The sequence below is a fragment of the Phyllobates terribilis genome, unplaced genomic scaffold (genome assembly GCF_046119375.1).
Source record: "Phyllobates terribilis strain yellow unplaced genomic scaffold, ASM4611937v1 Scaffold_9__5_contigs__length_417890890, whole genome shotgun sequence".
In the NCBI taxonomy this organism is placed as follows: Eukaryota; Metazoa; Chordata; class Amphibia; order Anura; family Dendrobatidae; genus Phyllobates; species Phyllobates terribilis.
The window spans coordinates 114,508,083-114,535,985 of record NW_027362769.1 but is presented as its reverse complement, the minus strand read 5'-3'; the positions used below and the strand labels follow the sequence as shown (position 1 = coordinate 114,535,985).

The following is a 27,903-nucleotide window of genomic DNA, read 5'->3' as shown; positions in this document are numbered from 1 at the left end:
TGAAAATTAAAAAGTGGAAAAATATAACCAGGCGTCATGAATCCCTGCTGCACCATTGTAGGGGGGTAAGAATTTAATGGAAATATCATGAATAGCTGAACCCTTTTTGCCAGGAATCACCAGTTCAGGCTGGTGGAGGTGGAGTAATGCTTCGGAGAATGTTTTTTGGCACTCCCAGTTCTTTTAATACCTGTTGATAGACGTTTGGACAGGAGGTCTTACCTACAGTGGGTACAGAAAGTATTCAGACCCCTTTAAATTTTTCACTCTTTGTTTCATTGCAGCCATTTGGTAAATTCTAAAGTTCATTTTTTTCTCATTAATGTACACTCTGCATCCCATCTTGACTGAAAAAATCCAGAAATGTAGAAATTTTTGCAAATTTATTAAAAAAGAAAAACTGAAATATCACTTTCAAAAATCAAAGGGTCATTTTTAAAATATCTAAGCAATAGAAATGAAGACGCGGAATTCCACACGTTGGAACAACAGGCTTCTGTTGCCTCGGAAATATCGAATGTGGAAATAGAATTTGTTTCTCATGCTGAAAATAGTGAACTACAACCATCAATATCTGGTGGTAGATCTGATCAAAGTACCAGTACTGACATGGAGGCTGGTACATCTATAGAAATACTACGCAAAGACTATTCGGACGATCCCGCTACGTGGACCGTAATCAATGATGACTTACGCCTAGATGTAGTAAAACTCGGCCCCACACAAGTTAAAGATTTCGATTTTCCTTTGGACACTAATCGTAGAAAATTTTCTTGTGTTCACTATAAACGTCGTCTTGTCAATGGTGAAAGTCTTGAACGCAATTGGCTAACGTATTCTATTCAGAAAAATTCAGTTTTTTGTTTTTGCTGCACGTTGTTTCCAGACTCATCACTTCAACTAGGAATCATCAAACGCTCAGCCTTAGGTACTGATGGTGTAAATGACTGGAAAAACATATCTGCTATTTTAGCCAGCCACGAAAAAAGCAAAGATCACATGATTAGCTTTCAAAAATGGAAGGAACTCGAAAATAGACTTAAGATGAACAAGACCATTGACGAAGAACACTTACGCAAAATTGAAGAGCAAGAAAAATACTGGCATCAAATTTTAGAAAGGTTGATAGCTCTAGTGAGGGTACTAGGTACGCAAAACTTAGCGTTCCGTGGATCAAATGATGCATTGTTTGCATCTAATAATGGGAACTTTTTGAAATTTGTGGAGTATTTGGCTATGTTCGATCCCGTCATGTGTGAGCACATTCGGAAAATCCGGGACAAAGAGATTCATGCACATTATTTGGGAAAAACAATACAGAATGAGATGATTCAACTGCTAAGTAATGGTATTCAGGAAAAGATTCTTGACGATGTCAAAACTGCAAAATACTTTTCTGTAGAGCTGGATTGTACTTCTGACGTGTCTCATGTTGAACAAATGACTATCATTGTTCGGTTTGTCTCCACATCAGAAGACAAAAAGTTTGAAATTAAAGAGCACTTCTTGGGATTCATTCCTGTTTCTGATACAACTGGAGGTGGTTTGACAGCCGCTGTCTTGAACAAATTTGAAGAACTGTCGCTCTCTGTGGACAACTTACGAGGGCAAGGCTACGACAATGGGAGCAACATGAAGGGAAAAAACATTGGACTACAAAGATGAATTTTGGACATAAACCCACGTGCATTCTTTGTGCCTTGCAGCTCCCATTCTCTAAACTTAGTCGTCAACGATGCCGCTAAATGTTGTTTTGGAGCGACAACTTTTTCCTGTTAGTCCAAAATCTCTACGTATTTTTCTCTTCGTCAACTCAGCGTTGGGAAGTACTCGTGCGTCATTTGCCATCTCTGACTCTAAAACCTCTAAGTGAAACAAGGTGGGAAAGTAGAATTGATGCTCTGGCCCCCCTCCATTACCAATTGAGCGAAGTCCATGATGCCCTAATGGACATAGCAGAAAATATTAGTCTCACAGGAAGCTCTGGAAATGTCTCCCGGCTAGAAGCTCAAGGTCTTGCTAAACAAGTTGGAACCTTTTCTTTTGTTACATCTGTTCTAGTATGGTTCAACATTTTGTACGAAATCAATTTGACAAGTAAGTTACTTCAGTCACAAGAATTCGATTTAGCTGCTGCTTCTCAACACCTTGACAAAACAAAGAAATATCTGCAATCATTAAGAAGCGATGAAGAGTTTGAGAAGCTGTTAGTTGATGCGAGGGAAATCGCAGAAGAGCTTGGCATGCCAGCTAATTTTGAGTCAAGTTCTGCGCCAAAACGTTTAAAGAAAAAAAACAGATAGTTCTCTTATGAAGGGAAAGATGAGCCCATAAGAGATGAGAAACAGAGTTTCAAAATTAAATTTTACTTTGTGATCCTAGATACTGCTATAAATTCAGTTGATGAGCGGTTCACTCAGCTGAAAGAAATGGAATTGAAATTTGGATTTTTGCACCACATCCGTTCACTTGAGTGAAAACCAAGCAAATTTGTTCTGGATAAGTTTAAAGCTCTGGAAAAGTCTCTTACACACAACGAAGTAAAAGACATCGATGCCATAGAGCTATGTGGTGAACTGCAGGCAATGTCAAGACGTGTTCCAGAAGATTCATCACCAAAAGACGTTCTTGAACTTTTGCTTAAATCTGACTTGAAAGAAAGTGTCCCCAACCTGGTGGTGGCTCTAACAATTCTTTTGACTCTGCCTGTGTCCGTGGCCTCAGGAGAGAGAAGCTTCTCAAAATTAAAGCTAATTAAAACATATTTAAGGGCAAATATGACGCAAGAGAGGTTGGTTGGGTTGGCAACAATTTCGATAGAATCTGAAGTTGCTAAACAAATTAATCTCGGTGACTTAGTGTCATCCTTTTAAAAAAAAAAAGACAAGGAAACAAAAATTTTAATTACCTATGGTTGTTTTTGTTTTGTGTTATTGATTACTTTGTATATATTTGTCCTATACAACTTCTCAGAAGATTAAAGAGTTAGGAGAGAGTTAATTAATCATTGTTGTTGTGGTTTATTTTGCTCCTAAATTTATATCCCAAGTTTTCATCTACTGCCAAGAATAGTAGGGGCGCAACAAAATAGTTTCACCTAGGGCGCCGTAATCTCTCGGGCCGGCCCTGATGAGAAAAAAAATTAACTTTTTAGAATTTACCAAATGGCTGCAATGAAACAAAGAGTGAAAAATTTAAAGGGGCCTGAATACTTTCCGTACCCACTGTAATTAATTTTGCTAACGAAGTCCAACAATGGCTGGTGCTTGCTGGATTGGATTGCTTCCTGGAACATGACGGTGAGTTTTCCATCTCTGTGGACGGATGGACTTCACCCTTATTGATGAAATGACATATAAGATTTTCCTGCTGCCGGGTCTGTGTCGGAGAGCTTTCCTATCTATGTTGTCAAAAATGACCCATATTAGTTCAACAGAATATAATTTGTCCAATGATTTATAGTAAAATCAGTAAATAATTGTATTTCACTGCCACAAGCCGTGAAACATACCTGCACTTGTTACCAGTCAGCAGAAGCATTCATCCGAGAGGAATAAATCCAGTAATAGTCACTTTAATAAAATTATACTACAATGGTATTATTAACCTTTTCTCGACATCTGCCATAAATATACAGCACATGTTGTGTGCAGGTGTATGAAGCAAGCTCAGAAGCTAAGCCCTCTTTAGGCCTCATTCACACTGGTGTATAATACGTCGGGGGCTAGCCGATGTTTTATTAGATAGCACTCGGCCCAATGTTGTACTATGGGGCAGTGCAGATCTACAATTTTCTTCTCATGCCAATTCGGCATGAGAAATCAATTGCAGCATGCTGTGAGTGCAGCCGATATTCGGATCACGCACACCCATATAAGTCTATGGGTGAGTGTGAAAAATCTGACTTCACTCTGATATCAACAGATTCCAGTCCGATGTATACTCGCAGAGACAATGGAGAAGATGGAGAAATTAAGTTCTCCGTCTTCTTCACACCTGTGCTGCGATTCTCTCATGCGAAAGAATCGGATCACAGAAATATGACTGCACAACATAAGGCCGAGGGATGTTGTGCGACCCGCGGAGCTGTCCAGGAGGCGCCGCTCCCTTCATCATGTAGTCAAATGTATTCACATCTAAAAGATGCAATTACATTTCAATACTGTGTTTCGCCGGGACTGGGGCAGAGCAGAGCGACTGTCAACCCCGACCCCAACATGCAGCGGCGTGATGACATCAGCATGCTACTGACCTCATCACACTGCTGCCGGCACCGCAGAACTGGTGAGGACGCTGCGGTCACTGGTAAGTGATCCAGGAGGAGCCAAAGATCAAATGTGCTTTTATTTTAGATGAGGGTGCCGGGAAAGGGAAGGCAAGGATTGGGGTTACTGCAAGGGTACATTATGGCACAATGGAGCACTTTACGGGGCAATTGGAGGATTGTGAAAAGGGGCATAGCATAGCGAGGGGCTGTGGGGACATTATGCAGAGAGGCATTGTGGGTGAGATATGGAAAAGGGCAGTTTGGGGTGATATTATGGATAGGGGCAGTTTGGGGTGATATTATGAACAGGAAGCACAGTGAATGGATATTATTTATTCAGGGGCACAGCATGGGAGATATTTTGATTTATGGTGCTATATAATGATACTTTTATTTTTAACCGCACCGTGTTGGGAAGTGCTGCTGAAGACGGAGAAAAGGGAATCTGCAGAGACAAGCTTTGGGTGTGGAATCTCATCATGGCGCCTGGACAAAATAGAGAAGAAAAGAAGGAGAACGACTCTAATAAGAGAAGATGTCGTGTATAAGGTTCCTGGATGTAAATGCTTATTTGTGATCTGGACCATGTCTCATCAGTATTGTGGTCCTGTGTGGTCCGCAGTCTGATGATCACTGATAACAACAACTCCCAGTATCTCTTTACCATTGTTAAGGACACACTGGGAATTATAGGTTCATGTGATACAATTGTATATGTGGCTGACCTGACATTGCAATTGATCGCTGTACTAAGCTTGGTACTATACACATGTACTGATGGTGGTTCTGGTGCTACATTCATGTACTGATGGTAGTTTCCGGTGCCACATTCATGTACTGACTGTAGTTTCTGGTGTCGCATTCATGTACTGATGGTGGTTCTGGCACCACAATCATGTACTAACCGTGGTTCTGGCACCACATTCATGTACTGACAATGGTTCTGGCACTACATTCATGTACTGATGGTAGTTTCTGGCGTCGCATTCGTGTATTGATAGTGGCTCTGATGTCACATTAGGTACTGACGGTGGTTCTGGTGCCACATTAATGTACTGACAGTGGTTCTGGTGCCACATTCATGTACTGATGGTGGTTCTTTCACGACATTCATGTACTGACAGTGGTTCTGGCACCACATTCATGTACTGACCGTGGTTCTGGCACCACATTCATGTACTGATGTGGTTCTGGCGCCACACTCATGTGCTCACAGTGGTTCGGATTTCATACACATGTAGCAATGTGCTTCATGGCTATGAAAAAACTTAAAAATCCTCAAAAGTTAGAGATTTGAGATTATGAGGAGAATTTGGCGAGTTTCAGCTCCCAAAACTCAGTTTCAGTTAGAGTATTTTGTTTTTAGCAGAAACTATCCAAATCCTCCTCAAATACTCAAAACTTGGGTCTGATGTATTAATGTAATGATGGTGGTTCTGGTGATGTATTCATGGCCTAAGAAATATTATGCACCCCTGCTATAGTAGCAGTGATCAGAGCTGTCAATCTTTAACAGCACTATTTTAGTCAGTGATCACGGTGATGCCAATGTTTGGTTGCCCATTGGCCCCCTGCGACGTGATCACAGGTTGCAATTGCAGCTAGGTACATGCTGAAGACCCTCCCCCCCATCACCACCATCCTGGTGCTCCTCTGAAAACCATGAGCTACTAAGGAATCATGATTATTAAAATATACAGTAATTTTGAGGTACTGTGGTATATTCTTCAAGCGAATAAACAATCACAGGTTTGAGGTCTCTTGAAGACTAAAAAATACTGTGTAAAGTAATATAAGGTTTTAAAAAACACAAGTATTTGAATCCCCCCCACAGTTAGAAAATAAAGTAATTAAAAGAAAAACTACTTGGTTTTGCTATGTCCGTAAACGAGTCCGCTCTGTCAGAATATATAATTATTTAAAGAGATTGTCCCCATTCAGAAAACGTTTCCTGATATATACATTTTGTTGTAAAAAAACAAACAAATTGAGTTTTATTCACCCTCCCCAGGTCTCTGCCGCTGCTCCTGGTGTCAGTTATTGTCTGTAGCAAAGATGTCATGTTGACAGCACTGCAGCCAATCAGTGATCTCAGCAGCTCTGCCTGAGTTGACGCCACAAACCGCTGAGAGCCTCTGAGCTCACTAATTGGCTACAGTGATAATTTATATCGACATGATGTCAGCGCTGCAGACAATAACAGACATCGGGAGCAGCAGTGGAGACTCAGCACTGGACCCGGGGAGGGAGAGTATAGCACAGATTGTTTTTCTACAACAAACTGTACATATCAGGAAAAGATTTCTGAAAGGAGGCAACCCCTTTAACCCATTAGACTAACGGCTTTAAAAGTTTAGGCTTGGTGGTCAAGAAACGAGCCCTCACCCAGCTCCATTGACGGAAAACATAAAAAAATTCTAGATCTCAGGAAATGGCGACACAAGACAATGTTTTTTTTTTACATCCTTCAGAATATTTTAAGCCATGAAGATGATAACAAGTAAAACAGCACAAGTTTGGTATCGCCATAATTGTACTGAGCTGGAGAGTCATGGTACCAGGTCGTCTTTACTGCACAGTGAGCAGTGTGGAAAAAAAAGTATGGCAGAATAGCATTCTTTTTAACCAGCACTTGGATTTTTTTTTTACATATTTTCCAGAACATTATATCACAAAATTAAATGATAACTCATCCCGCAAAAAGAACAAGCCCTAATATAGCTATGTCGACGGAAAAAAATACGTTATGGCTCTTGGAATAAGGGGAAGAAAAAAAAAGAAAGAGTATGAATAAAAATTGTCTGCATACATCTCATCATTATATGGCAATGAGGAAATTACTGTGTTGTGTCTGGTGCATAAATAAGTAGAAAGATAACGGCAGCATCACAACCCCTGAGCCTCCTATGTACCATCTTGTATCTTTAAGAAAAGCCAGGACTGCTTGACAGGACACTTGGGTTCCAGTTTCAACTTTTTTCATTATCTGAAATAATGCATTTTATATAAAATAAAGAAAATAAATAACTAACATAGTAACATAGTTTTTAAAGCCGAATAAAGACTTCCGTCCATCAAGTTCGACCTGTTAGTTCTGTAATTGCTAAAGTTGATCCAGAGGAGGGCAAAAACCCCAAATGATTTAGCCAATCTTCACCTGAGGAAAAATTCCCTCCCGACTCTGAAACCAGCAGTCAGAATAAATCCCTGTATCAACCTACTATTTTATTTTATTTTTAAGTATATGCTGAAATCTGCCTGGTATCTAGAAATGCATCCAGTCCCCGCTTGAACTGGTGTAGTGAATCTGACATTACCGTCTCCTCACTCAGTGAATTCCATATTCTCACTGCTCTTACCGTAAAGAACCCCTTCCTATGCTGGTGCTGAAACTTTTTCTCTTCCAGTCTTAGTGAATGCCCTCTTGTTACCGTAATATCCCTCCTTTTGAACAAATCCCGGGCAAGATCTCTATACTGTCCCCTAACATATTTGTACACATTTATTATGTCCCCCCTCAACCTTCTCTTTTCCAGGCTGAATAGTCCTAGTTTTGCCAACCTCTCTGGGTATTGCAGTCCCTCCATTCCCTTTATTAATTTTGTTGCCCTCCTTTGTACCTTTTCAAGCTCATTTATATCCTTTCTATATATTGGGGCCCATAACTGAGCACAGTATTCCAAGTGTGGTCTGACCAGTGCTTTGTACAGTGGAAGAACAATGTTCTCATCCTTTGCAGCTATACCTCTTCTGATACATCCCATTACCCTGTTTGCCCTTACAGCAGCGGCCTGACTTTGGGCACTCCAATTTAGTTTGCTATCAATCAAGATGCCCAAGTCTTTCTCCATCTCTGAATTCCCCAATGATTTCCCATTCAGTGAGTACTGGTGACTTCCATTTTTCCTTCCCATATGTATGACCTTACATTTCTCCTCGTTAAACCTCATTTGCCATTTAATGCTCCACCTACCCAGCTTATCCAAATCCCTCTGTAGGTCTGCACTGTCCTCTTTTGTATTAATTGTTTTACATAACTTTGTGTCATCTGCAAATATTGACATTTTACTATTTATCCCGTTGACTATGTCGTTAATAAAGATATTAAATAACATTGGGCCTAGTACAGACCCCTGTGGTACCCCACTAGTGACGCTTACCCAATCTGAGTATATTCCATTTATAACCACCCTCTGCCTTCTATCCTTTAGCCAGTTAGCTACCCACTTGCAGACATTTTCCCCCAGCCCCATCATTCTCATTTTGTATACCAACCTATTATGTGGCACGCTATCGAACGCTTTTGAGAAGTCGAGATACACGACATCCACTGGTTCCCCCTGATCTACTCGAGAGCTAACCTCCTCGTAGAAGTCAATCAGGTTTGTTTGGCAGGAGCGATTCCTCATGAATCCATGTTGGTTCGGGATTAAAAGATTATTAGCATCAAGATGCTGCGTAATTGCCTCTTTAATGAAGCTTTCAAAAATTTTGCCCACAACGGACGTCAGACTCACCGGCCGATAGTTTCCGGCGTCACTTTTCGCTCCCTTTTTGAATATTGGCACTACATTCGCCTGTCGCCAATCAAGTGGTACAGACCCAGTCTCAACAGAGTCCTTAAATATAAGATATAACGGTCTGTCTATCACATTACTTAGTTCCCTTAGTACCCGTGGGTGTATGCCATCAGGTCCTGGTGATTTGTTTATTTTAATGTTACTAAGGCGTTTCTGTACCTCAACTTGGGTTAGATTAGTCATACTTAGTGGAGGATTAAGCTTGTCACTTCTCATTTCTCCTGATAGTTCTATTTCCTTTGTGAAAGCTGTCGAAAAAAAATTATTTAATAGATTAGCTTTATCCTCATCTTTCTCTATGATTTTGCCTTCCTCACTTTTTATCGGTCCAATATTATCCGATTTAATCCTTTTACTATTTATATACGTAAAGAACAGTTTGGGATTTGATCTACTTTCCCTAGCAATACGTCTCTCTGTTTCCTCCTTCGCTATTTTTATTTGTTTTTTACAGGTTCTCGTTTTTTCCTTGTAACACATTAGTGCCTCCTTACTGTTTTCCTGTTTTAATCTCTTGAATGCCTCTTTTTTGCTATTTAACGCCCCTTTTACGTTCTTGTTCAACCATATTGGTTTCCTCTTATTTCTGGCCCTTTTACTCCCATACGGTATATATCTCTCGCACTGAGTATTCAGAATTCTTTTGAAGGTTTCCCATTTACTATTCGTATTCCTTTGATTAAGAACTTTGTCCCAGTCAATAAGTTGAAGGTTTTCTATCAGCTGATCAAACTTCACCCTCCTAAAGTTTAATGTTTTTGTTGTTCCCTTATTGATAACCCTACTGAAGGGCATTTTGAAGTCGATAATATTATGATCGCTATTACCTAGGTGCCCCCCTATCTGTACCTCAGTTATTCTATCAGGCCTATTAGTCAATATTAAGTCCAACACGGCCTTCCCTCTCGTTGGTTCCTGCACTAGTTGGGAGAGATAATTATCCTTAATATTTGTCAAGAACCTTTTTCCTTTCTGAGATCTACAGGTTTCTGTTTCCCAGTCAATATCCAGGTAGCTGAAATCCCCCATTACAATCACTTCATTATGTTTTGCTACTTTGTCTATTTGTCCTAATAGCAGATTCTCATTCTCCTCTGTTATATTTGGTGGCTTATAGCAGACCCCCAGTAATATTTTATTATTATTTTTTGCCCCCTCTATCTCTACCCACATGGACTCGACCCCCTCTTCTCCCTCTCCTATATCTTCCCTTAGTCTGGGTTTTAGACATGACTTTACATATAAGCAGATTCCTCCGCCTTTCCCCTGTTTCCGGTCCCTTCTAAATAAACTATAAGCTAATAAATTTACCGCCCAGTCATAGCTATCGTCTAGCCAAGTCTCTGTTATACTTACGATGTCATACCTCTCCTCCGATATAAGCGCCCGCAGCTCATCCGCCTTATTGGTCAGGCTTCTTGCGTTGGTCAGCATGCAAGATAAAACTTTGGGGTTATTTAGCATCCTATTCTTCTCTAACGATCTAACTGTACTATCCCCACCCCCCTCTCCACCCTCTTTATATTCAATTCTCCCCTTGCTTGCCTCACATCCCACCTATTTCCTTGGTTCCCCCCCCCCCGTCTCTAGTTTAAAAACTCCTCCAACCTATTAGCCATCTTCTTCCCCAGCACCGCTGCACCCTCCCCATTGAGGTGCAGCCCGTCCCTACGGTAGAGCCTGTAGCCGACCGCGAAGTCGGCCCAGTTCTCCATGAACCCAAACCCTTCTGCCTTGCACCAACTCTTTAGCCACTTATTCACCTCCATAACTTCCCGTTGGCGCTCCTGTGTGGCTCGCGGGATTGGTAGTATTTTTGAGAAAACTACCTTGGAGGTCCTTGCCCTAAGCTTCCTACCTAGGTCCCTGAAATAATTTTTAAGGACCCTCCATCTACCACTCACTTTGTCATTGGTGCCGATGTGGACCATGACCGCTGGGTCTTCGCCAGCCCCATCCAGTAACCTGTCAACCCGATCCGCGATGTGCCGGACTCGAGTGCCAGGGAGGCAGCACACCGTTCGGCGATCCCGGTCTTTGTGACAGATTGCCTTGTCTGTCCCCCTAATAATAGAGTCACCCACTACCAGAACCTGTCTTGCCTGCCCTACACTTCCCCCCTCCCCCTCATTACTGGAGCATACACTCCCCCGGCGGTCAGAGGATCTGTCGTGCTCCAATAATGCCGGTTCTGAACCAGCCTTCCTATACTTCTTCCCTCTATCCCTCCTAACTGTTATCCAGCTCCCTGCCTGTTCAGCCTGCACTTCCCCTCTATGCTCCACCCCCAGTATTGACCCATTGAGTGTCTGCTCGGTGAGCAGCAAACTCCGTTCCATGTTGTCGATGCTCCTCAGTATCGCTATCTGAGCACTTAGATCCAGAATTTGGGCTTCCAAGTGCACGATATGCTCACATCTCTCGCAGCAGTATGGATCCTTGAGCGGTTGCTCACGGAATGCATACATTGCGCAAGATGTACACTGCACGGCTCCGGCCAACATGGACGTCATTCTAAATATGGGGATACAGTAAGTATATATATACAAGTACAAAACACAATTATTTATATATAGGTGTATGGACGGGGATCAATTAGGGATGTGCAAGTGTATCAATTAGATATCGGCGGGGGATCAGTTAAGTATGGACGGGGGATCAATTAAGTATCAAGTATGGACGGGGGAATCAGATAAGTAGGTCAGGTGGATTAATTAAGTGTAAAGTAAAGAAAGAATGAAATACAGTCAGCAATTCAGTCCTAAGTCCTCCCTTCCAAACTCCCTGAATCCAAAGTCACTGAAAAACAAGTCACACACTTACTTTCGTTCGCACTTACGCTCCGGACACACGCAGCTCGTTCACACTCGCAAACTAAGAGATTTAAAGAGTTTTTTTTTTTCCCCTTTTCCAGCAATGTACCCTTCACCTCAATGCACTTCCAAAAAAAAAAAGGAAAAAAAAAAAAAAACATTAAAATAAATCTATATATATATATATATATATATATATATATATATATATAAATAATGAATGCAAATAAAACATATATTACAAAAAAATATTAAATAAATAAATAAAAATAAATAATAAACAAAAATATATATGAATAAATAATATCTACAAATTAAAAAATAAATGAATATTAATAATAAATGATAAAAAATAATATAGATATATATAAATACAATTAAAAAAATAAATATTAAATAAAATAAATAATGAATAAAAATAATAAATTATGTATATATATCATACAAATTAAAAATATAAATTCATATTAAATAAATAGAAATATAGATACATATTAATTACAAATAGAAAAATATAAATAATCAATAATTAAACAATGAATAAATAAAATAGAAAAACAAAATAAACAGGGATAAAGTCCCCAGCCCTGACCTCAGTGTTACATTGTCTCTGTCTGTGTTACGCGCATTCTCCGAGGAGCCCGTCAGATGGCGCTGTGGCGAAACTGCTAGGCGCGATACACTGCGCTCCCAGCATACACCGGGGCCGCCAGTGTGCCACGTAACAGGCTGTCGCCGCATCAGTGCGTTGTGTCACCGGCACCGGGAGCGTCCAGTCCGGGGGTCGCTGCCTCCGCCTAAGGGGGGTGCAATATGGGGGGTGCGCAGAGTGTTGAGATCCCCGGCGGTGGGACGGAAGGCTACCACGTCCTGCGGGTATGTATGCGGGGAGCACGGGTCGGGCTGGCTGCTCTCTCCTAGGCCTTGGGGTATGTGGTGTTGTGCGGGACTGATGGTTCTGGTGCGGTCATTACTGGCTGCAGGCTCCGGTGTGCACATAGTGCCCATAGGTAATGCTGCAGCCAGTGCAGGAAACCTCTCTCCCTGTAATATAATAATGGTATCTACCCAATTCTTCTGAGTCCAGTTCTGGGGATGGGCAGCAGTGTGGGGGTGTAAGGGTGAGACCACCTGAAGGGGGTGTCCAGTCTGGTGCCCAGGCATTCATTCCGTTCTTCTAAGGAGCCATGACTTTATTCTTCTATGGCCATACCTATAATATGTGGTTGCTGTCGCTATTTTCTGAGACCTGGAATTTTTTTTTATTTTTTTTGTGTGGCGAGCTGATATTTTTATTACATGTAACATTTTGATAATTTTTTTATTGCAAATTACATTAAGTTCAGTGATTAAACATTTGCAACAAAACTGCAAATAAGGGCTAACATGAAAAAATAATCAAATATCAGTTTAGAATAAAAATTTAAATGGCTGTGTAATGCCTCCTTCACCAAACCCCGGTCTTCTGCTGCTCCCCTGGTAACAGCAAGCTGGCCCCTGTCCCCCGGCCTCCAGTGATAACCTGTCGTGAGTCACGCACGTGGTGGCTAATTACAGGCTGCAGCGGTCGCATGTGTTCTCACGTCATTGCTGGAGGCCGCCGGGTACTGACACAGGGAAGGTGACTATACAGGTAATTTTATTTGACAAATCCACAGGGAAATCTGCCTGATTTGTCGCTGATTTCCCAGTGGTTGCTTCCAGATTTCCTGGTGCCATTTTCAATAAAGATTTCCTTCTAGTAAGGCCTCGTTCACACGTCCGTGTTTAAAAAAGTATGTGAAAAAATGGTATGTGTTATGGATCAGTGTGTCACGTTTTCATCAGCAGCGTATGGTCCAACAGATTCTCTTCAGCATGACAGGCCACCCCCACCTGAGACCCCTCCCAGGGTGGGCGGCCGTCTTCTTCTCTTCAGAGACATGTGGCTATCGGTGGTCAACGACGCCTGGGTCAGAGAGATAGTAACTTCCGGCTACAAGATCGAATTTTCTTCTCCCCCAGAAAGATGTTTTTTCATGTGCCACCTCTCAAAGCTCCCAGACCAGATCCCCAGTTTCTTTCAGGCCATCTCCTCTCTTCTTCAGTCTGGAGTCATAGTTCCTGTTCCCTCTCACGAATGCTTTTCTGGTTTCTATTCCAATCTTTTTGTCGTCCCCAAAAAGAACAGCTCGATACCTCTTCTCCTGGACCTCAAACGCTTGAACCGACAGGTGCGCATCTGTCACTTCAGAATGGAGTTGCTCCGCTCAGTGATTGCCTCAATAGAAGCCGAGGAGTTTCTCTGCTTGGTGGACATTTAGGATGCATATCTGCACATCCCGATTTGTGTGTCACATCAGAGATTCCTTCGTTTTACAGTTCAGGGCAACCATTACCAATTCACAGTGCTCCCCTTGGCCTTGCTTCAGCGCCAAGGGTCTTCAGATCGCCAAGGTGATGGCCATCTTGCGCTACAGGGGGATTGTGGTTATCCCCTATCTGCACGATCTGCTGATCAAGGGCTCCTCTCTCAGAGACTGTAGCCGAAGCCTTCAGATCACTTTGGACACGCTTGCCCGACTGGGCTGGATTGTCAATGTAGCCAAGTCTACCATCTCAACATCTGACCTTCCTGGGCATGTTGTTTGACACAGCCCGTGCCAAGGTCTTTCTCTCGGATGAAAAGGTTTCCTCTCTCCATCGGGGGATTTTCCTTCTAAGGAACCCATCTCCTCACTCTCTTCGCCTCTTGGGGAAGATGATCGCCGCCATGGAAGCAGTGTCTTTCGCCCAGTTCCATACCCGTCCTCTCCAGCTGACCCTCCTATCGGGGCCCCGCGTGAAGCAGTCTATGACATGGTGGATTCTGTCATCCTCCATTTGCCCCGGGAGATCCTTTCTCCCTCTCCAGTGGCAGGTAGTCACGAGTGATGCCAGCCTTCTCGGCTGGGGGGCTGTCTTCCTTCACCACACGATACAGGGTCACTGGAACTCTCGAGACGCCTCCCTACCGATCAATCTCCTGGAAATCAGGGCATTCTACCTCTTCTTGACTCACTGGCAGGATCTCCTCATAGGGTCTACAGTTCACATTTAGTCGGACAATGCCACGGCCGTGACATATGTAAACCGCCAAGGCAGGACATGCAGGAAGTCTGTCATGAAGGAGGTTTCAAAAATCCTAGTGTGGGCCGAGAGGAGTGTTCCAGCTATTTCAGCGGTACACATTCCCGGGGTGTACAACTGGGCCGCTGACTTTCTCAGTCACCAGGGCATCACCTCAGGAGAGTGGTCCCTCAACCCCGACGTGTTCCATCAGATCTGTCAGCGATGGGCCACTCCCGACGTCGATCTGATGGCATCTCGACTAAATCACAAAGTTGCCAAGTCCTGCGATCCTGTCGATCAGGACGCTCTTGTCATGTCATGGTCTCGGTTTCAACTACCTTACCTCATTCCCCCTCTCCCATTGATTCCGCGAGTCGTCAAGAATATAAAGGCTGAAGGAGTACCCGTAATCCTAGTGGCCGCAGACTGGTCCAGACGGGCATGGTACACAGAGATAGTCAACCTGCTCACCGACTCTCCCTGGAGACTCCCAGACCGTCCAATCTTCTCACAGGGGCCTCTCTTCCATCAGAATTCTCGGTCTCAGAGTTTAATGGCATGGTCGTTGAAGCCGCAGTTTTGAAGGAAGCAGGTTTCTAACCATGGGGTTATTCACACCATGATTAGTGCGAGAAAGCCCGCCACTTCCTGTATTTATCATAGGACCTGGAAGGCCTTTTTTCTCTGGTGTGAGGACAGGCAGCGGGCTCCCATGTCCTTCTCGCTTCCTTCCATTCTAGCCTTTTTACAGTCAGGCCTTGATGCTGGCCTTTCTCTTAGTACGCTTAAAGGCCAGATCTCCGCACTTTCAGTTCTTTTTCAGCAAAACTTGACCTCTCGGCCACAGGTTAAGACCTTCATCCAAGGAGTTGCCCACCTGCAACTGCCGTATTAGCCTCCTGTGGATCCGTGGGACCTTAACTTGGTCTTAAGCGTTCTTCAGCAACCTCCGTTCTAGCCCATTCATGACATCACGTCGTCGCTCCTTTCCTGGAAGGTTGCCGTTACTTCAATCAGAAGAGTTTCTGAGCTGGCGGCGCTCTCGTGTTGTCCTCCTTTTCTCATTCTCCATCAGGACAAGGTGGTCCTCAGACCTGTACGTTCCTTCTTACCTAAGGTGGTAAGGTGGTTTCCACATCAATAAGGACATTGTTTTACCTTCTTTCTGCCCAGCTCCAGTTCTTCCCCTTGAAAAGTCACTTGTCAGAGCCTTGCGTGTCTGCCTTGCAAGGACCTCTTCATTTTGGCGTTCAGACGCTTTGTCATCCCTGAGGGTTGATTAAAGGGGCTCCCTGCTTCTAAATCTACCATCGCCCTTTGGATCCATTTTGCTATACTGGAGGTGTATCATGTTAGGGATAGGCCTCCTCCGCTGGGAGTAAGGGCTCACTCTACACAGGCGGTGGGGGCTTCCTGGGCCGTTCGGCATCAGGCCTCTGCGCCCCAAATCTGCAGGGCCGCAACCTCTACCTGGTCCTCGCTTCACACCTTCACAAGGTTTTACAGAGTTCACACTTATGCCTCAGCTGATGCCAGTCTAGGACGGAAGGTTCTGCAAGAGTCGGCTGTCCGACCTAGTCTGTTTCTAATTACGGTACTCTGTTCCCTCCCTAGGGACTGCTTTAGGACGTCCCATGTTACCCGTGTCCCCCAATGAAGCGATAAAGAAAGATAGATTTTTGGTTCTCACCATAAAATCTTTCTTGGAGCCTTCATTGGGGGACACAGCACTCTCCCTGGTTTTGTGCCATTGTTGGGCTTATTATATATTTTTTTTGTGCCTATGTTGGGCCTATGTGCTTCTGTTAGGCCTATACATAGTTATATCTTGTTGTAGTACAGAAAAGGCTCTGCAAAAATCACCAGTGTATCTGAAACATCGATTGTTCTGGGTTTTCTATTACTCTATGTACAAAATACCGCAGGGATCTTCAGTAGAATGGGTCCTGTATCCCTGGGGATGAATGGGGGGAGACACGTGATTCAGGATCCCATTACTGAATGAATATATTGTATTCAGCTCGGTTTCCTCTGTGTTCTTCACAGCGCCACAAATGAGGCCATTGGGTCAGTTTACACTGCGGTGATTGGAAAGCAGATACATCACACTGGGGTTAACCAGTTTAACCAGATCTAAGGAAATTCTTAGAAATGTGAAAAACGTATGGTGTGTTTTTTTTGTTTTTTTTAACAGTGATCTAAAAAAAAAAGAGCAAAGTTTAGCATTTGTATTTCCTGCAGTGACGGAGTTAATAGGCAAATCCTCCCAAATGTAGATGTAAGAAAAACAATGAGTTTGTGCTGCCAACAATGATGCAGGGACTGGACTGTGTGCTGTGCCAGGACGTCATTACTTGTACTTTTACCTATTATTATAGGGATAATGGTCTATATAATACACGGTGATCTAGCCGCAGTCCATGTCATTTCCCATCCATGCCTAGAGGTAGCGCCCCTGCAGGGCTGGAGGCTACTTATCACATCGCTCTAGTGGTCTGTAGACGTCTCCACCATCTGGATGTAGCTCGCAGCTAAAATACAGATCCTGAGCAACTAGCCCCACATCCTTCATAAGTGAACTGAGAGGCATGAGAGAAGGATTTGTCTGTAGGGCCCATGCACGAAACGTCGTTGGCCAAACACAAAAATTCTGCAGGATTGGTCATCCATCTATGTCTATGGGGGTGTCCTGACAGAAGATGCCGGGAGGAAATAAGGGTAGAGCATGGTGGATTTCAGTATGGCTAAAGCTTTATTTATTCAAGGGTGACTGGTGGCGGCTTATTTCTTTCTCCCTGTTGGAAAATCGTGCGTGCTCGTCCGAGCCAGGAGTGTAGAGAGTGAAGTCAGAAGCAGCTTTTGGCTGCCTATGGTTTATGGCTAATGAAAAGGGAATCTGTCAATAGGATCAACCCTCCTAAGCCGTCATAGGAAGCTGAATAAAATGACACCTTGATATCTGCGACCTGATGTTTTATTCCAGAGGAAGCAAAGTTTTTCTTAATATGTAAATGAGGTGTTAAGATCTATGGGAGGGGCATAGATCCCCCTGAGAATCTGTCTCCAGAGCTTATTTTATATGAAAGGAGGCGTTACCAGTGTGAGACATGTAGATTAGGAGAGCAGACTGTCAGTCATTACATGTCTCACACTAGTAACGCCTCCTTTTATATATAATAAGCTCTGGAGGCAGATTCTCAGGGAGGGGAGATCTATGTCCGGCCCATAGATCTTAATAGCTCATTTACATATAAGAAAAACATGAATTTCTCTGGAATAAAACATCAGATCACAGATATAATTTTATTCAGCTTCCTATGACCTGCATGGCCTAATAGGCTGCTAAGGAGGGGTGACCCTACTGACAGACCTTTAAAGCCCCCTGTGTTTTTTATCTATGCAGGTAGAGGCCTCCCCATGTGTAACGCTGTGTGATGTGGTTCTCTGTATGTTACAGTCCTGACATGACATAGATATTGTACATTACCAGCAGATTCCTACATTACTCAGGAGCTATGAGTGCTGCAGATAGGCACCAAATAAATTATTCACAAGTGGACAAGGCAGCAGCGTTGGTCAGGGAAGCGGACATTTTCTTCTAGTATGTGATGGCAGCCAAGAATCATTGACAGTGGTTTTATGAGATCTGAACAGCAGTACTGTGTGAGGGAGAAAGCAGCCATGTCTGATCACACAACACAGACCCTTTGGCAAAAAAAAATGTATACAAATATAATGAACCAAAAGTATGTCCATAAGATCCTTTACAGTCTGCCGATAGTTTCTATGTGTCGATCTGTGCTACCTTCCATTTTTACTATGAGAAGTTGTTAAAGCGTCCATGACCTAACAATGGCGTTTTCTGTTCTCTATAGGTACAAGAAAATTCCCCTGGACACCGAGCGGGGCTGGAGCCGTTCTTTGACTTTATAGTTTCCATCAATGGGCTGAGATTGGTAAGTAATCCCAGAACTATAGGGTGACATTTGCACCAGATACTGGACATTACATATGTTTTCTATTTTGCAGGTGAGATCAGCAGATATCCTGGATATGTTTGCTGCATAAAACATGACTCCTGTTAGTTGTAAGAGGGTCTGTTACACATCCCCTCCAACTAGACTTTTGTGTGCCAGATAAGTTTGAGGGGCACCCTCTCTGTCCTTAGCTGTCAGCATGAAAAACTGATTCATCCTGAACTACAGACTAGTCATCACAAACACAGACTAGTAGTGTGAGGCCCCCACAAAATCTGCTTCAGGGGGCTGTCAAGGGATTCTGCCACATTCACACGACAGTAAATTGGTCAGTAACCAAGACCAGGAGTAGGTGAAAGAAGTAGAAGTTGTAAGTGTTTTGCTACTTTTTATACTTTTTTCTTTTTGTTCTACTCCTGCTTCTGGCTTACAAATACTGACGTGTGAGCCTGGCCTTAAGAGCAGGATCTTATGTCAATGTCTGATTCCTGGCGTGCAAACTCTTCTTTTTATTTAAGGTGTCATTCACTTGGAACAAGTCATTGTTAGGGGCTCGTGGACTTCATGGGACAGGGGTCCGCACACCTACACTAAAATGCTGCTGAAAAGAGACCTAGTTACACGTGAACCTCATTGTAGTGAAATATTACATACATTACATGCAGGGGGAGCTTTCCAGGAAAGCGGTGGTCCCAGCTGGACGACTCCAAAGGGTGCACACAGCAAGTAAATTGAGTGGAAAAAAATATCCAACACTTTTGAGTTTGTGGCAAAAAAAAGTGTAAAATGTGGTTCTCACCCTATGTGTTACAAAGGGTGAAATTAATAATAAATTAACACCGGATATAAAATCTGCACCGCAGGTCAATTTCCATCTGAAAATCTGTCTTGTGTGAACAAACCTTTAATATCTTAAAGGGGTTGTCCACTACTTTTACATTGATGGCCTATCCTTAGGATAGGGCATCAATGTCTGATCGGCCGGGCTCCGACACCCGGCACTCCCACCGATCATCTGTTATTGGTGGCGGCTGGAAGTACTTATTTGCGGAGCTGGTGGTCTACTTGTAGTGGCTGCCGCAGGGTACTACACATCTCCCTCTTACTGATTAGAATAGGAGGCAGATGTGCAGTACTCTGCGGCAGCCACTACAAGTAGACGGCCAGCTCGGCAAGTAAGTACTTCTGGCCGGAGGGTGCTGACACCGGTAATAGCTCATTAATGGATATGCTGGGTGTCTGACCCCGGCCAATCAGACATTGATGACCTATCCTAGTGGACAACCTCTTAAAGGCTTCTGGATTTTAAGCCCTGGTCGTTTTTGCTTCTTGTTGATATATTAAAAAATGTTTTTGTTTTTTTTTCTTCTCTCCATAGAATAAAGACAACGACTCACTGAAGGATCTGCTGAAGGCAAATGTTGAGAAGCCTGTGAAAATGGTGGTGTATAGCAGCAAGACACTGGAACTGAGGGAGGCAACAGTCACCCCCAGTAATATGTGGGGAGGACAAGGGCTGCTGGGGGTCAGCATAAGGTTTTGTAGCTTTGATGGAGCCAATGAGAATGTCTGGCATGTGCTGGTGAGTTCTGCAAGGGGAGAAGTTTTGTGTTGAGTGACACGAGATGTGTTGTTATTAGACGGTGATGATTTTTGCTACTGAAGAGACTTTCATAAGTTTTTGTTAAATTTTTTTTTTTTTTTTTTTTTTTTTCTAGGAAGTAGAGCCAAACTCTCCTGCAGCTTTAGCTGGTTTGAGACCCCACACGGACTACATAATTGGAGCGGACACTGTAATGAATGAGGTAACGTGACTTGTATAAAGTACCACAGTGTCCATCTAGATGAGATATACGTCCACAAGATCATCAGATGTGTTTTAATAAATGTGGGGCCATTAAACTGATCTGAATAAGATCTGCTAATATCAATGGCATAGAAGTCATATCATGATATGCTGATCTATGAAGACATGAGATATTGACATCTAGGATGCTTTCTAAATTTAAGATTTGTGTCTTTCAGTCTGAAGATCTGTTCTCCCTCATCGAGACCCATGAAGGAAAGCCTTTAAAATTGTATGTGTACAACACGGACACAGACAACTGTAGAGAAGTGGTCATCACACCAAACTCTGCCTGGGGTGGGGAGGGCAGGTAAGAGGACCCGACCTGTTATCCCCATATTGCACATTAGATTACTTTGTAAAACCCAACATCAATTGTGTTTCTCTGAGTGGACTAGTCAGACCATTGATGTCGATGGGCACTGTGTAGTGCTTAATTTTCCCTGTGGTGGTGCTACGTTTAAATTAAAGAGGTTGTCCTCTTTTAGAAAACTTTCATCCATACGATGATTTAGTCATTCAGTTTGTGTTTTTGTTTTTTTTATATTACCTAACAACCCCAGGTTGAACATTCTTTCTCTGCCATTGTTGTCCCGGCTGTTTGGCTGCAGCAGTGATATCACATTAATAATGCGATAGCCGATCATTGAGCTCAGCAGCTTGCTAAGTTCATTGATTGGCTTTAACACCGACAGCATGAAGTCACCGCTGCAGCCAAACAGAGAACCAGGGCAATGGAGGAGACACGGCACTGGACTAGGGGATATGTGTTTTTTTTTTTTTGTTGTTTGTTTTTTTATATCAATATCAACATATGGATGAAAGTTTTCTTAAAGAGGGCAACCCCTTTAAACACCTGCTTCCAGATCCCCTCACAGATTACAGACAGTTACTGAATGTCTGAACAGCACATTATCTTTGAGTCTTCTTTAAATGGTTGTCCGGTCTAAAATGAAACTCACACTCTGTGTGACTGCAGACATACGAATCTCGCCAGCGCCCCCACTGGACGGCCGCATCAATAGATGGGGTGCGGCCTTGCTCAATACAGGTGTATAACTCATTCATACCCTCCGGTCCCAGATCAGAAACCGGCAAATCCTCAGTGCCTGAGCTGGAGGGATTCATAAGACTGCAGTCACACAGAGTGATTTGGACTTATCAATTTAAAACCGGACAGCCCCTTTTAAGAATGAGATTGTGCATAACCCCTTTAAAAGAAACATTACAGGAACTTTTGCACCCCAATACTTCCATTACTGCTTTACTCTGCAGGGAAATATGGCCCCAGTTCTTTAAGAGCCACAATGTTGACCCCGGTCTTGATATAGTGGGCGTGTTGGAGTCAGACACACCTGATTCATTAGGAGGTGCTCCCATCCCGCCCCAGTAATGCCTATTTTGGTAGAGCTATGCAATGCAGGCGTGAAAATGGCAAAAGTTGCCAAAATTTTACAACTCCACATTGCGCAAGAAATATGAAACTTTTCAAAGTGATTTACACCAAACTTCTGGAGTAATTGCTTTGATGAATTGGGTTTGTTTCTAAACTTTTTCACTATTTTTTATTCTTGCATTATCTAAATTAAAAAATCCTCAATAGTTATGGGGTAGGTACTGGCTGTTTTCTGGTTTAATTGATTTCCCACAAGCCAACTTTGGTGCTGCAAAGGCTTTTCTCTGTCCGGTGTAAAGGTGTCTCCAGTCTTCTTATACCGATGGCTTATGCTTAAGAACGGTGAGGATCTGACACCCGGCGCCCCCCACCCATCAGTCGTTATCCACTCTGGACAGATAAATGTGTAGCTGTGCACACTGCAGAGAGGCTCCTATTCTTTTTATATTATTGTTTTGCGAATTATGATTGTGTATTAATGATTGATTCTTCATTTATATCCAAAGCTCCAATCAGATTTTTGTTTGTATAGGTCGATCTGATCTGTTAGGTGATGTGATGAGTGTTCTGTGATTGTATGAAGGTGTTTATTTATTGCAGAAAACTTCTAAATGCTCTGTATAATTGGCCAGTATAGTGTAGTAGGGGAACCTACATTTTACAATTTATGTAAATTTCAACAAACATTGTGCTAAATGTCGTCAGTGGCTTCCCTAATACATGCAGATACAGTAAAATCTTCAATAGACCATTGCTTTTCCAGACCAGATTTACTGTGACAGATTTTTGTTTCTACCATATTTTATGTATTTTCTTTTTACTGCCTTTTTTTCCTACTCCATTTTTTTTTTTTCTAAAGGAAATTTCAAATGATAGAAATTGATTGCATAAGAAAGTTTGAGTGCAGATTATTGACTTGTAGCTCCATTATTTTTTCCTTTTCCATTCGCCTGAAACTTTCTCCCTTCCTCCACAGCTTAGGGTGTGGAATAGGTTATGGTTACCTTCACCGGATACCTACGCGACCATTCGAAGAAGGAAAGAAAATCTCTCTGCCAGGGCAGTCACCGGCGCCTGTGAGTCCTCTAAAAGACGGCTTTACAGAGGTTTGTACTGTATGTGAATCATGATCAAGGTTTCCCCTCATTTATTATAAAGTCATTACAGAATTGGGGTATAATGTGTCGCCATCTCGTACAATGTGAACCCTCAGTCCCAAAGGCCGGCCATAGACATTATGATTGCTGTCAGCCGAGCGATGCTTTGGCCGATCTCAGCTGATACACAGGAGCGCTCAACTATGCCGAGCGTACTTGTGTTCTCTCTGAGAAAGCTGCCGACTGACACATCGGCTGACGTTTTATATCTCGGGGAGCAAAAATGACAGCAGTCCTAAATGGGATATCTTAAATCGACCACATTCCCGACCATCAGTCAACCAGTGCCCCAATACACATCATACCGTCAGCTGAAACAGTTGATATCAGTAGGTTCGGCCAACATTATGGGGGCCCTTACGCTACAAAATCTGTTGTCAGACTAATGTCTTTGCATACAAAAGCACTAAGGGTAGGTTCACACGTAGCGTAAATGCTGCAGAAAGTATCTGCAGCAATTCCACAAGTATAAACTGTGTAATTTGTGACCATCCTGGTGCTCCCATAGCAGCTCTTCTAGGGGTCCCCTTTAATCTCTGTACCCCCAGGTCTCCTGTATGTGACAAGACACTATTGCTGTAGACAGTCCATTCACTTTGCTGGTATCTAATTTGTCCTGATCTCAAATTCCTGTAAGGAAGCTGAAAGCCAAAGTTATCGTATGATCAGTTGCCATGGCTCCTGGGGTCTTTTAACTTCAATTTCAGACTGTTTGAGAAAAGGCTGAGTATAGGACCTGGCGTGTATAGGACCTGGCGTGTATAGGACCTGGCGTGTATAGGACCTGGCGTGTATAGGACCTGGCGTGTATAGGACCTGGCGTAATATAGAAAGCCCCAGTCAGCCACTGTATTTCTATCATGCCGTCACATACAACAGACTTATGGCTGCAGGAACTTTAAAGGGGTATTCCCATCTCCAATATCCTATCACAATATGTAGTAGGTGTAATAATAATAATATTAGCAAGTACCTCCAATTAGAAACGTATAGTTCTTCTAATTCACTATGTTGCTTATCCCATGTGCAGGGCATTGCAGTAGCCAAGGTATCCATCATTACAACCACTAAACTGTCACAAAATGAGTGGCCGTATCCATTGATACCTTGGCTACTGCAATGCCCTGCACATGGGGTAAGTATCATAGCGAATCAGAAGAACTATACTACATTTCTAATTGAAGGTATCTGCTGCTATTATTATTAGTATTATTCCTACTACATATTGGGATAGAATCTTGGAGATGGGAATACTCCTTTAAAGAAAATATTCTATTTCTTAGTAATGTGTTATTAAATTAAAGATTTATCCTAACCGGACAACCTGTTCTCTGAATGAGGGATCAGCTACTCTACCCTCAGCGATCCGCTGAATTGGAGGATCTTTATGTGATCACCTCCAATAAATGGACAGTCATGTAATACATGGGCCAGTCCACCGGATGTACTCCCAGCAGCGCTGCACTATAGCTCCCAGAGGCGAGATCCCCTCTGCTACATCCATGTGCTCTTATTGTTTCGTCTGGACAACCCTGGGAAAAAAAGCTTGGAAGTGACATTCTGATAGTGGGTTGTTGTTCCTCTCTATGTATCAGTGAGCGGGAAGCACTGCCGTGATTGTTGTACTTCATGAATTCTTCCAGGTACAGCTGTCATCTGTAAATTCCCCTCCAGCATTGCCTGTTGCAACCACAGGAATTGAAGGAAGTCTGTCCGGACTGTCACTCAATGCACACCCACCTGCTGTCACCAGTGCTTTTAACTCAGGTACACATTGTGTTTATAGACGGTGCAGACTTGGTTTACACCACCTATTAGTGCTGGAAATGTGTAGATGATCCCATTACTGCTCTGCGTGATATGTTGGTGTTATAGAAAGGTCTCATGTATTTCTATTCTTTTTCCAGGTTTACCAACAGTCCCTGTATTACCGCCACAAATCCATCATTCCCTCACCACTGGCCCTCTAAATCCAGCGGTTTCACTACCAGGTAAATCCGCTTTATTCTGGGTAAATAACTGTTTCTTTATCAGTAAAACATTTAGTCCATACAGATCTGTGCTGCAATCCTCTGTTTTTAGTGAATGATCATAGAAGAGAAACATTTCTACCATTTCTTATCGCAGCTGGACAACCTTTCAGAATACAGACATCCTGATAATTGGCCGATTACTGCAGATCTGACTGCTGAAATCTCCACCAGTTAGATGATTTTGCTGTGTGAATGGCTGACAAAGCAAAATTTGATTACACCAGATCCTCTGGCGGGGAGCTGCTTTTTGCAGTAGCGCTCTGCTTTGGCTCGTTGAGGATCCTAAGTAGATGATCAACCCCAACCCCCGCTATAATGTACTTTTTTTTTTTCTTCAAATTTTTAACATTTTCAAAAACAAAAGACAGTAATATTAAAATACAAACAGAACTTCCCAACCCACCCTATCCCACTCTGATTCAAGAAAGACATTCAATTGGTTGTTCCGTATTCCTCCAAGGAGATGTCCAAGTGTCCTTCGTTTATGGTATTGAGGTAGTCCTTTGGGTCTTTTGTTTTCCTTGCTATAATGTACATTTGACCTAATGGGAGATAGATACGGTATATATCTGCAGCTGTGATACCTACACAAAGATAAACCATACATTGATGAAATATATGAAATTATTGTGCACTAATTTATCATAGACTTGTTCTAACACTATTATTATTTCTTCAGGTCTCATGCCATTATCCACTGGACTTCCCACATTACAGAACTTACCCAATCTTAACATACCCGCACCCAATCTAATTCCCAGACCTGGCTTCCCGGATTTGACACACAGCGGTAAGTTCAACACACGTGAATGCAGTTAAAGGGGTTTTCTGGGATCACGATACTGATGGTCTGTTCATTTGGATAGTCTGTAAATATGTTTATTTATTTTGCTCACGTATATAGCGCCATTAATTCCACAGCACTGTCCCCATTGGGGCTCACAATCTAGATTCCCTATCAGTATGTCTTTGGAGTGTGGGAGGAAACTGGAGAACCCGGAGGAAACCCACACAAACACGGGGAGAACATACAAACTCCTTGGAGATGTTGCCCTTGGTGGGATTTGAACCCAGGACCCCAGCACTGCAGTGCTAATCACTGAGCCACCGTGCTGCTCAATAGTTGTCGGACTCTCAGCGCCCATAATGATCAGCCTTTTTCCATGGCTTCATCTGCATGGATGCAGTCTGTGCTGAGTACTGCAGTATTGTCCCATTCACTTCATTGGTGCCTTCATGCATAAAAACCGCTTTCTATAAATGTGCATTATACATAATAACTTAGTTTTTATATTGTGATACAATTTCTTTAATACTTTTATTAAACTCTCTTTATTGCAGTGCCAGGCTTGCCACCTCTTGGTCCTTTACCAGCACTGAACCTGGCAGGACTCCCTCCTCTCTCAGTAAATCCTCAGTTCCCCCCATTTCCTCTAGCACCTATTGCAAGCGACCCAATTCCTTCACTGCTGGACCAGATCCCCGCTCCCTCCGTGGAATATGGCACATCTACGTTGGAGAACACGAGCGGCAAAAACCTTCCTGCCACTGAGAAAGTTACCGTCAGCAGCACAGAAGCAGCAGCGGCCGAATCCTCTTAACATGGATCCCGCCAGCTTCTTGTATTTATTAAGCCACAGAATGTGTCCCCAGATGCAATCATTAATCTCATACTAGTTTGTACTTATGTAGGAGACCTGTAAATACAGAGAAATCTAGTTATGAAGAAGAAACAGTTATTGAAGAAAGAGAAGACACAAGGAGGAGACGCCAAACCCTTACACGGATGTAAATTATTTTAGCAGAAAAGAATTTCCAGCCGAATTTGTTTAATAAAACGTTACCGCACGTGCACTCTTACTATGTGTATGGTATCTGTCTCATCCACCCCAGGTGGAGTAGTAACTGCTCTCCGCAGCGTGCAACTGCTTTCTCTTTTGGTTTAGGTCAGCATCATTGAACAGATGCTTTATTCCAGAGTGGTCTATATAAATGGTTCAAGACGAGAATATGAAGAGAATGTTACTGTATGAAATGAAAGGATTTAAGATGTTCGATTTACATACTGCAATAAAATCCTGGAGTTTTACACAAATATTTGTTTCACTTTGTGTTTTAATAGTTTTTCCAAATTTATTAAATGCACTTTACTATAGGTACAGTGTTCAGCTCTCATCTGCTATCCCAGACAGATTCCTCAAAGAGTAACTAAACTTTGAACAACCAAATTTAGGCACTTTAATTGCCTGCAGATTGGTGGGGGTCCAGGTCCTCAGACCCCCAGTGATCACAGCACAGCAGCTCACCGCTCCTGTCTGAGCATGCATGGGGTGGATTCAATAGAATGTATTTGCTTCGTAGCCTATGGTTTCTATTGCACACAGAGCGGAGTACGGATTCACCTTGAGCAGATTGTGCAATTGTAAAATCCTGTTGAGGATCCTCTTCATATTGGCGAGAAGTTGGAAGCCCCTTAAGGGAAACCCAGTAGAGAGCAAGCTAAATATACAAGCAGATATTCCATGTATGATCAACAGCAGTCTGGACCAGTTGTTGAAACCTATATAGATAACTGGGGGGACAAAAGTTGCAGTGAGGTTCCTGGGGTCATAGAAGACATTAGGCTGGACACAACTGTAAAGGAAGAGACACATTATCTACTGAGGAATTGGATAAGCATGCTTAGTGTCAAGAAGTAAGCGGCACAGCCCAATGTGTAAAGGCGAAGTCAGATGAAGGACTGG

The 27,903-nt window shown here is 42.9% G+C and overlaps 1 protein-coding gene across 1 annotated transcript; it reads left to right on the top strand.

Moving 5' to 3' along the window:
* The first annotated feature begins 12,326 nt into the window (after positions 1-12,326).
* Positions 12,327-27,019, top strand: GORASP2 (golgi reassembly stacking protein 2). The gene is made up of 10 exons (XM_073646970.1): positions 12,327-12,536; positions 18,626-18,706; positions 20,106-20,309; positions 20,446-20,532; positions 20,753-20,883; positions 22,946-23,075; positions 24,770-24,893; positions 25,034-25,117; positions 25,839-25,949; positions 26,501-27,019. The coding sequence occupies exons 1-10, from the start codon at positions 12,474-12,476 to the stop codon at positions 26,758-26,760; spliced, it is 1,275 nt and encodes a 424-aa protein (XP_073503071.1). The 5' UTR covers positions 12,327-12,473; the 3' UTR covers positions 26,761-27,019.
* The last annotated feature ends 884 nt before the right edge of the window (positions 27,020-27,903 follow it).